The sequence below is a fragment of the Mya arenaria genome, chromosome 8, assembly GCF_026914265.1.
Source record: "Mya arenaria isolate MELC-2E11 chromosome 8, ASM2691426v1".
Classification (NCBI taxonomy): domain Eukaryota; kingdom Metazoa; phylum Mollusca; class Bivalvia; order Myida; family Myidae; genus Mya; species Mya arenaria.
In genome coordinates, this window is record NC_069129.1 from 52,594,796 (window position 1) to 52,606,250 (window position 11,455).

The 11,455-nt window shown below is 37.3% G+C and overlaps 1 protein-coding gene across 1 annotated transcript; it reads left to right on the forward strand.

Moving 5' to 3' along the window:
- LOC128244742 (uncharacterized) lies at nucleotides 1-3,120 on the forward strand. Its single transcript, XM_052962793.1, has 3 exons — nucleotides 1-344; nucleotides 1,859-2,154; nucleotides 2,525-3,120. Exons 1-3 carry the CDS (start codon nucleotides 138-140, stop codon nucleotides 3,003-3,005), a joined length of 984 nt encoding a protein of 327 aa, XP_052818753.1. The 5' UTR covers nucleotides 1-137; the 3' UTR covers nucleotides 3,006-3,120.
- Nucleotides 3,121-11,455: the final 8,335 nt, after the last annotated feature.

Below are 11,455 nucleotides of genomic sequence, written 5' to 3' on the forward strand. Positions count from 1 at the left end.
CAGCAATCGGAGTTATAATCTACAAATATTTAGACTTATAGGAAAGGCTGTCGAATGTATTCGACGAAACATATCAGTGTAAAACATTATATTAATTTTGAATTAAGTACAACTGAATTTATTTGTGAAGAATAAAGATGCGATATCTAATTCCATGTGTTTTGTGTGTACAAGCTGTTTTCTGTGTTCAAACACCGGGCATCACTGATTCAATGTATCACATTTTGTCATCGAAGATTGACACGATGAATTTGGAAATGGCTCTAATGAGGAATGAACAATTGCAAACTAAACAAGAACTACGTCAAGCGAAAGCTGATATTGAAAAACTACAAGAACACCAGGTGCGTATTTCTTGTGTGCATATAACATGACAATTATTTTTCTTTATCCTTATTTGTCTGATCATTTTTCTTGTACAGATGTTAACAGAACTGAGCGGTATCGTAGCCTGGATTTGGAGTTTCCATGTATCCACCAAAATTCCTATTTTGTCAAACATCACTTTTGTAGAAAACATTTCAAAAACGAATAAAAGGAATTTGAAAGGGTAAAATACATGTGAAGAACTATATTCCTTTAAGGCCAATTAGGTATAGAACAGCCTCCCAAAGGAAATAAATTGCTCTTATAACTACCTCGAGTTTCGAACGCTATCCGCACGTGGGTTGGTGTTGGACTAATGTTCAATTTCCAAATATTTCTTTATAATCTATAAATAAAATGAGAATTATGATTTGTTTCACTGAGTATATATTATCATTTGTCTAAGTACTACGAGCAATTCTTTCCAAAGACTTGAATTAGCAAGCTTAAGTAAAATAATTATACTAATGATATATAACATTTTTATACCAACAACACGTTACTATACCATACTAAAATTCCCATGTACACAATACTGCTTACCGCTTTGATGTTAAGGATGATTGTATACTATTATTATCCTTAATCTATACTCTTGAAAAAACTAACCTTTTAACATTGGTATGTAAACTAGCGAGATAATGCGCGTGTGGACTTGCCGTACACCCGGAAAAACTAGTTGATGGTATCATTGTATACAGTGCTCTAATCCACCTTACTTGTTTGTAATTGTCTGAATTAATATAAGAAACGGCTTTTGTAAGTATTTCACCAATATGCAACTTATTAATACTATATGTTTATACTTTTGGGTAACCTGTTCAAAGTATTGTTTTGTTTCGTTATGTATGTTTTTAATTCATGTCGGAAAATAACTCAATGAGCTAATTATTTTTGTAATCATTTACACGACTTTAAATAAAGATTATTGTATCTGTTGAACAGTAATGCACTTTATTACACCTTGAGCACTACCAAAACACCGTGTATGTTAACTCAACAAAATACAAACTACAGTCGAACCCCGTTGACTCAAACTCAAAAGGACGGGCGAAATTACTTCGAATTTCGGAAAATTCGAGCCCAGCGTGAACTGTTACATTTTGTAGAAACAAATCGTCATATTCATCCAGTTCGAGCCAACGAGGACATCGGGCGAAGCGAGTTCAATCCAACAGGATTCGACTGCATATATTAAAAACGTTATAAAATTTAATTAAACGTTAATATTTACAAACGTCAATATTAACATAACTGTTAAAATAGCTCACAGAATATATTGGAAAACATTTTGTCGAACAATTGGTGTATATATTGGTTGGTTTTATACATTGTGGCCAGAGTATCATTTCCTTAATCAAAAGCCAAACTTATTTCAATTGATACCCACTATTGGGGGTACCAGGCATCGACATTCAGCTTACAATTGAAATATAACAAACATATCTTAATGATGAACAGAATGCTTTAATCAATTTATATGTTTTCACAGAGCCCATACGTGCCAAACACCACAGCTGGAGAAGGTCTGTCTGACGCACAGATGAACAAAAGCAAAAGTGGTGTCATGAACTTCCTTCGGAAGGCATTCCAGAGTGAGAAAGCGCACACAAAACAAACTCTTGATCAAATGAAAACTGATGTAGCTCTAATAAGATCCCATTTAAACACCCTGGTGGCATCAGTGGAAACTCTCAATGAAACACAAGCAAACCTTCTTATTGAGGTATTTAAAGTCGGGAGGGACGTTGAGCACGATATAAAGAAATTGAATGACGCATTGGCAAGGTCAGTAAAACAAGCGTTAGCATATTTTATGAATAGAAGATACAAGGTGCAATTGCTTTTTGTTTTAGAAGAACAAAGTGAAAGGGCGTGATATTTTTATGTTTGGCTGACTGGTAAATGACAAAAAGGAATGAGCATTTCATAAAACAATTCAATGCATAATAAAGAAGATAACGAGGTTTTCGTGACTGAATATCACCTAATGGAAACGCAGAAATTCCTTAATTGAGATTGTTGAGAATTCGTATCATGCGCAATCTTTTCAGAGTATGACAATAGATTACATGCGTATACGGATTTTACTTCAAAATTTAAAAAGTTTCTTGAATTTACTTCTTTATTTATTTCAAATTGTATCTTGTTTTTCCAGGATGCATACAAGATTGGAATGGCTTGATACAAGCTTCTCTTCTCTAAATGTCACTCAGCGTCAGACTGTCAATCACGTGCTACTACTAGACAAGGAAGTGAACTTTCTGAACTCCAGCTTGGTCAACGTCAACACCGCACTAGAACAACAAATGACGAGTTTCAAAGACGCAGTCTCAAGAATCAACACTTCACTTGAGGAGAAATGCCAGTCTGGGGAGTTTGGACCTCACCAGATTAATCCACGTCCGTCTTACCCTGTGACCTTGACCATCAACTTTCAGCCTGCCTTCAACAGCAAGCCGGCTATCGTTTATGGACTAAAGCTCTTGGACTCGGCCTACAATGCAAATGTCCGTGTTAGCGGGTCAATTACGGAGATGAACAATGCATATTTTAAGTTTAGGATCTCGGAATGGGCGAATACTGTTATGTATGGCGCCAGCTTTTCGTGGATGGCCTGTCCAAAAACAAACACATAACTTGTTGAATGTGATGTACACTTATCGGTTTGTATTTTTGACGGTATTTGTACGCGTAAATATATACTTGTATATGAACTGTGAACTTCAATGTTTCGACAAATAAATAGCTATATATGCAGTTTTTGTTCACTTAAATTCGTGTATATGACTACACTTTCGGAATGTTTCGTATAAAATATAGGCTTATTCCGTGTGTTTCCGGTGTTGATAGAAAACGCCATCGTGAGCATAAACGGAAGCCGTAAACAAGGCTTGCCTTCCTTTTCAAGTTTTTATTGTCCAAAGTGTTTGACTGTTCTATGAGGAAGGTTTAATTAGACCGCATGACATTAATCACTTCCGATATGATTCCAAACAAACCTTTAATCACTTGTGGAACCAATGGAGAAGCTACCATTCCAAATAAAACATTCATGTTAATCTTAAATGAAGCTTCCTAATACATGTAACATGCATTTTAACTTAAACGTTTTACGACTCACAATCATTTAAAGCGTGCGGTGTCTTATATCCAAGGTGTCTTCTAAGAGGTTGCAGATGATGCATATTCCATTACACCCATACTCAAAATTGTGTGGCGAATACCAAAATTTAGTATATCTAAATGTTTACACCAGGTATCTATGCTAGAACAATTTAAATATACATTGTGATTGATAAAGCATTAAAGGCCGATATTGCCGACCATTACTTATTTTGGTTGTAATAGTACATACGTTTGTGAACAGGGAGGTCATGGTCAAAGAACATTTTAATACGTCTCCTCTACAAATCAAATGCAAATACTTCAGCAAATTCCGCACAATGTTTTACTTGTACTGAACTGATCATTTAAGCGCGTGAATACCTTTACATAGGATAAGATTCGATGTAAAAGTGAACGTGGACGTATTGGATGACTGATATTATTTATATGTCTACTCATTTTTGTTATAGTAATCTCTCATATGGGTCTCAAATTATTGCTAAATAAATCTTGATACCTCGACATTTTGATTCAACGAACATGTTGACGGTCCAATATTTAGTGAATACGATGATGCTTTACCTAAGTTAGGGAATGTTTCTGATGTGAATGTCCTTTGTATAATGTGTTTGTCACAGTATTGTTTTTACCAATTGTACATCAACTTTATAGTAATAAAAATACTACAACAAACACAGACATAACTAAATGCCATACTGGTCGGAAAGAAATAGGGATAAATTTGCTCCAAAAAAGTTATTAAAATAATTGAAAATAACACATCTTACATGAATTTGATCAAAATGGTAGGTGCCATAAACCACTGTACCAGCCTGTTACGTAAAGGTTAGGTGATTTACATACAAAGAAAAATAACGGTTATTAATAAAGTTTTAAGGATAGTCGCCACAATAGTTCCAAAGACATTGATGAGAAAGAGTAATTTCTTGTACAAAGTTACAAGTACATTTATCAGTACACCTCAGCGTCGAGTTAAGGATATCTTTATTCAAAATGGTATAGTAGATTAGATAACTCAACCAGAGCGTCGTTTTGAGTTTTGTCAAATTTTGAACAGGCATATCCAAAAATGTTAAATTAAGAAATATGAAATGGCATGAACTTAATAACAACTATCATCACATCGGCTCTCGGTTGTGTAGAGCATACAATAAGTTAGAAGATGATGAGTACCACCTGTCATGATGATGGTGGTGGTGGTGGTGGTGGTGGTGGTGGTGATGATGATGATGATGATGATGATGATGATGACACGAATCTTATCTTGTTAACCGGTTATTCTGCTTTTTATTGAGTGGTTTCGCAGACCATAACTAGACAAACTGTTAGTGTTGTACAACATGAAAAGCTATAAGGTGGCAGTTCTGGGCACTTTCAAGCCTGTTTTGGTTAACGAAAGTGTTTTGTGAATATTAACTAGATAACTTAATATTATCACACAAACTATTTGGTAAACATGAACCAATTCGTGAACGTAACCATGTTTTCTTCTGGCAGTAATATGCCACCATAGTTTTGCCATATTTAACCCCATAGTATAACTAACTAACCACGTTCCCCCAGTAGGTATCTATAATGATGCTTTTAATGCTTTTACTCTGGAATAGTCGCCATTTACCCACCACCGTAAACTAATTGTTAAATGCATAAATACGAATGGTGTTTCCATTTCCTTGTATTTGTTTAACTGTAAAATGCGGTGAAATATAAAAAAAGATAGCTGACTTGATTTGATTTAAGAAAAGAACACATGCAAGTTAAACAAAAAAGTAAACCCAAAAATGTGATTTTAACATTGCGAATACGTATTGATCTTTTAGGAGTATAAACTAACTCAAAAACCACAACTGTCATTAACGATTGTTTGAACATCTCATGAACATTTCACTAATAGTCATACTGTTTGGAGTAAATAGGTCATGACAAAAATGTTTTGGGAAACTACCAAAAAAAAACTTTTTTTTTCAATGTTAGTAGTTTCGAGATTTTCACAAGGGTAAAGTTTTAAAATCAAAGCAGTAACTATTTGTTAGTTTATCCATAACGACGACGAAAATTCTATAACAATAAAGTGTCTTAGACTTCCTTATACTGTTCATATATATATGTTTTTATTTATACAATAAGACTTTCTTTGAGTGTTAAACATCTCATCCGGTTCGGATTCAAAATCGGTCTGTGACAGACCCTTGAATTTTACATACAGGAAATACGGGTGTTGACTTTTAACCCAATTCTTATCTAATTTAAGTCTAAATAACTGTTATTTATTAGTCACTTTCGGAGCAAAGTTCACAGACAGAAAAGAGTCCTGTTTAGAGCTACCCTGGTACTTTAACGTGCACCAGCGTATAGCACTGTCGCGCGGGGTATTGAACGCCCCTCCCAGAATGATTTCCTGTTGTTTAGATCTTTATACTGATACTGTTATTTGCTGAGTAACACGTGCGTTGTTGCGATAACTGTTTATAAAACCACTCTTTTTAATCATTCAAAAGATTATTACAAAAACAAAAATCTTATGACAATTCAATATTTCGACATTTTTTTATTAAAAGTGCTAAATCGTTTGAACAAATAAAAATTACCTGCCAGGCGTTATACTATGCATCTCTAAAGCGACCCTTGGGACAGTATACGTTTTTATTTTTATCATGATAGGTACGAAATTTTGTGAAAAAAGCGATCTGTTGTGTGGGTGAAGCCCACAAATCTGTGCTCGATGATGTAAAACTGCTTTACATTTTAGACACAGTGACTTCAACGTTCCTAATTATTATACATATTTGTTGATTTCGCATTGACGTAGCGATAAACGTTCGTTTTCAGAGTACACCGAATGCATACAGCCACAAAACTAATTTCGAAATTATACCATCCAGCAGAAGTATTTGAGGGCATAATTTTACCGCTTCTTTTTTCTTGAAACAATGGTCTTTCAAAAAATAGAGATGGAAATAAAGGGCTGTTGCATTACATCTTCTCCTAGGTGGCTTAACGACTATCATAGTTTAGACGATACTTTTCGTAATTAGACAAAACGGGTTGCATTTGATTGTACCAATCATTAAATAGAATTGGTCTGATTTTGAAAGGATGCAATTTTTACACGTAAGAGGCTGTGCACGAGAATATTCCTGATGATTGTGTAAGACAACCTTCTTATAGTTTAACAACTTTAATAGAATCTACTTTGAACTTGTGTCTTTTGCAGAGGTTGGCCTTGGGGAATCATCATATATGTTTGCTTTTATGTTTTACCTACTTTTTGACTTGAAACACTTTTCCGGAATGTAAAGACAACTAAATTGTGGACGTGACACTTGATGCCATGATTTGATGCGTATAGGGCCTCCGGACACATGGCTTCACTTAGTTGACGTATTTCATATTGACGTTGTATGGCGTCGAAATAATGCCAAACTGCCCAATTTAATAATAACTATACTGCTTATGATCCGATTGCTTAATTAAAAATGAAATTTATAGGTATGATTATTTTAAACTGGCTTTATTTTTAACGTTTCATCAAATTTGTTAATATAAGCAGACCCAATAAGATATATCGCAGACGCGCACACGACGGCCACACCGATTGAATCTGTGATGCTATGTATGCGATACAGAACAATATTCCATGATGAACATGTTACCAACATACATGCTGCAAGTATGTGTTGATGCAGTTAGTGCTGCAAGTAAGTGTTGATGCAGCTGGTGCTGAAAGTGTGTGTTGAATGCAAGCTGGTGCTGCAAGTATGTATTAATGCAGTTGTTGCTGCAAGTATGTGTTGATGCAGCTGTTGCTGCAAGTAAGTGTTGATGAAGAAAGTGCTGCAAGTAAGTGTTGGATGCAGCTGGTGCTGGAAGTGTGTCTTTGATGCAAGCTGTTGCTGCAAGTATTTGTTGCTGCAAGTATGTGTTGATGCAGCTGTTGCTGCAAGTATGTGTTGATGGAGTTGTTGCTGCAGGTACGTGTCGATGCAGCTGTTGCTGCAAGTATGTGTTGATGCAGCTGTTGCTGCAAGTATGTGTTGATGCAGCTGTTGCTGCAAGTATGTGTTTATGCAGCTGTTGCTGCAATTTTGTGTTGATGCAGCTGTTGCTGCAAGCATGTGTTTATGCAGCTGTTGCTGCAAATTTGTGTTGATGCAGCTGTTGCTGCAAGTACGTATTTGATGATGCAGCTGTTGCTGCAAGTATGTGTCGATGCAGCTGTTGCTGCAAGTATATGTTGATGCAGCTGTTGCTGCAAGTATGTGTTGATGCAGCTGTTGTTGCAAGTACGTTTGTGTTGATGCAGCTGTTGCTGCAAGTGTGTGTTGATGCAGCTGTTGCTGCAAGTACCTGTCGATGCAGCTGTTGCTGCAAGTATATGTTGATGCAGCTGTTGCTGCAAGTATGTGTTGATGCAGCTGTTGCTGCAAGTACGTGTCGATGCAGCTGTTGCTGCAAGTACGTGTTTATGCAGCTGTTGTTGCAAGTATATGTTGATGCAGCTGTTGCTGCAAGTAAGTATTGATGCGTTTGGTGCTGCAAGTTTGTGTTGATGCAGCCGTTGCTGCAAGTACGTGTCGATGCAGCTGTTGCTGCAAGTATGTGTTGTTGCAGCTGTTTCTGCAAGTATGTGTCGATGCAGCTGTTGCTGCAAGTACGTGTTGATGCAGCTGTTTCTGCAAGTATGTGTCGATGCAGCTGTTGCTGCAAGTATGTGTTGATGCAGCTGTTTCTGCAAGTACGTGTCGATGCAGCTGTTGCTGCAAGTACGTGTTGATGCAGCTGTTGATGCAAGTATTTGTCGATGCAGCTGTTGCTGCAAGTACCTGTCGATGCAGCTGTTGCTGCAAGTACGTGTCGATGCAGCTGTTGCTGCAAGTACGTGTTGATGCAGCTGTTGATGCAAGTATGTGTCGATGCAGCTGTTGCTGCAAGTATATGTTGATGCAGCTGTTGCTGCAAGTACGTGTTGATGCAGCTGTTGATGCAAGTATTTGTCGATGCAGCTGTTGCTGCAAGTACGTGTTGATGCAGCTGTTGCTGCAAGTATGTGTTGATGCGGTTGGTGCTGCAAGTACCTGTCGATGCAGTTCTTGCTGCAAGCATGAGTTGATTATAGTAGGTGCTTCAAGTTTGTGCTGTATGAACTTAATGCAGCATTTATATGTTGGCTGTAGTTGCTGTTTTAAGTAAGAGTTGGATGTAGTTTGTTGTTTATTTTAGTGTTGGATGCAGTTAGTGATGGAAGTATGTTATGAAAAAAGAAATAAATGACACTCAAAATGCAATATTTCTGACTTGAATTGTCAAATTGGGATTGGGTGGGGGGGGGGGGGGGTACTCGAAAATATACACTGAAAACACTTTTAACAATAAAAAAATCGTTCTGAGGGAGGGGCGCATGTCATTGGTTGCGTACATAAATAACGGCCCTCAAAGAAAATTCCTGGAACCGACTCTTGCACAATTACTCACAGTATCTATTATTACAGTATCATAGAATGCTTTGAAATGAACTGATCGAGCAACATACTTGAGTTTCAATTTCAATAATTTTTGATGTACAGGAAAAATCGGGGTTCTTACAGGCCATGAAAATGGCTGCCAAACTTGCTGTTTTAATTAACTGTTTTTAAAACTGAATCAAGACTTAACTCTTTTTAAATTGTAAAAAGCCATAAGTGTACATAATTCATTAAAAGAACACATTCTTCTACTTTCGAGACACTAACTTTACTTGTAAACAAATGTTTTCTGAAGGCAAAAAAGGAAACATTTAACTCATAGGACATGATAGGGAATATATGAGGATGGCTTATTTATACACTATCCCGAAAGTCTAGAAGTAGAGCGTTCGCTTCTGGTGTGGAAGGTTTTGGGACCAACACTTCACCATGTCATACAACGAGACGTTCATATATTGTACTTGTGGGCACCCTTGCTAACTCTTGGTATTAGATCTAGCAGTAGAGCGTTCGCTTCTGGTGTGGAAGGTTTTGGGACCAACACTTCACCATGTCATACAACGAGACGTTCATATATTGTACTTGTGGGCACCCTTGCTAACTCTTGGTATCAGATCTAGCAGTAGAGCGTTCGCTTCTGGTGTGGAAGGTTTTGGGACCAACACTTCACCATGTCATACAACGAGACGTTCATATATTGTACTTGTGGGCACTCTTGCTAACTCTTGGTATCAGATCTAGCAGTAGAGCGTTCGCTTCTGGTGTGGAAGGTTTTGGGACCAACACTTCACCATGTCATACAACGAGACGTTCATATATTGTACTTGTGGGCACCCTTGCTAACTCTTGGTATCAGATCTAGCAGTAGAGCGTTCGCTTCTGGTGTGGAAGGTTTTGGGACCAACACTTCACCATGTCATACAACGAGACGTTCATATATTGTACTTGTGGGCACCCTTGCTAACTCTTGGTATCAGATCTAGCAGTAGAGCGTTCGCTTCTGGTGTGGAAGGTTCTGGGAGCAACACTTCACCATGTCATACAACGAGACGTTCATATATTGTACTTGTGGGCACCCTTGCTAACTCTTGGTATTAGGTCTAGCAGTAGAGCGTTCGCTTCTGGTGTGGAAGGTTCTGGGACCAACACTTCACCATGTCATACAACGAGACGTTCATATATTGAACTTGTGGGCACCCTTGCTAACTCTTGGTATTAGATCTAGCAGTAGAGCGTACGCTTCTGGTGTGGAAGGTTCTGGGACCAACACTTCACCATGTCATACAACGAGACGTTCATATATTGTACTTGTGGGCACCCTTGCTAACTCTTGGTATCAGATCTAGCAGTAGAGCGTTCGCTTCTGGTGTGGAAGGTTCTGGGTCCAACACTTCACCATGTCATACAACGAGACGTTCATATATTGTACTTGTGGGGACCCTTGCTAACTCTTGGTATTAGGTCTAGCAGTAGAGCGTTCGCTTCTGGTGTGGAAGGTTCTGGGTCCAATTCTACACATTGTTATACTGCCATTCGTCAAAATATGGTACATGTGTCTCCCTTGCCTTACTCCTGGTATACGATGTAGGTCGAGGGTTACGTACTGGAACATCGAAGGTACTTTTGAGTACCGGGCCGGAATTCATACATCAAAAGAAATGTCTTAGCGTAAGTCAAAGTTCTAACTTTTTTAAAGTCGAAATAAAGAGTATATAAGACTTGTATAAATTGCATATAAATGTTATGTTATACAATAAATAATACTAAAAATGCGTTAAAAATACACGAAATCATTTGCGATTTATTTTTTCCCGAGAAAAACGTTCTTCAGGATTACATAAGTCACACAAAATCACCAAAGTGGCCGTTTTTTATCGTGATCTTTTTCATCACTATTGTTTTATTTCTTTTGTTAAAGTGACGCTCTTATTCAAAATCAATACATACACATGTATAACAAACATCAATCTTGACTGATAAACCTCTACCTACTTACAAAATAATATATTTATGGAAAATATTATTGACTTATAACAAGATTGTAAACGTGTATTTGATAGCAGAGAGCGCAAAAATATTAAATGATTGATGAATTGGTCTTATAAGGTAGAAATACTGTGTTTTGTGCCCATTTCTTTCAAATTAAACTCGATATCTTTCATTAGTACCATTGTTTTCGACATTAATTCATCCTTTTTGGAATATTGAAACAATATTATTAATTGTGGTAAATCTTATTTGGGAGTAAAAGTGCATCTTTAAACGTCTTACAAGTGCTTTAAAGAGGGATTATAAAACTGTAAATCGCCAAATAACGGTTTAAATTCCAAACACGGCCATTCAAGAGCCTTATATCGGCCATATCCATGTCCACTCATGGCGCTTGGCCACTATTCAGCTGTCTAGTTTCCGACCGCCACTTGACACGCGGCCGCCACCTACAGGGTATAAAAGCCCGGCCCGCTAGTCAGCACCATATCTTTGGACGTCTAGTGACC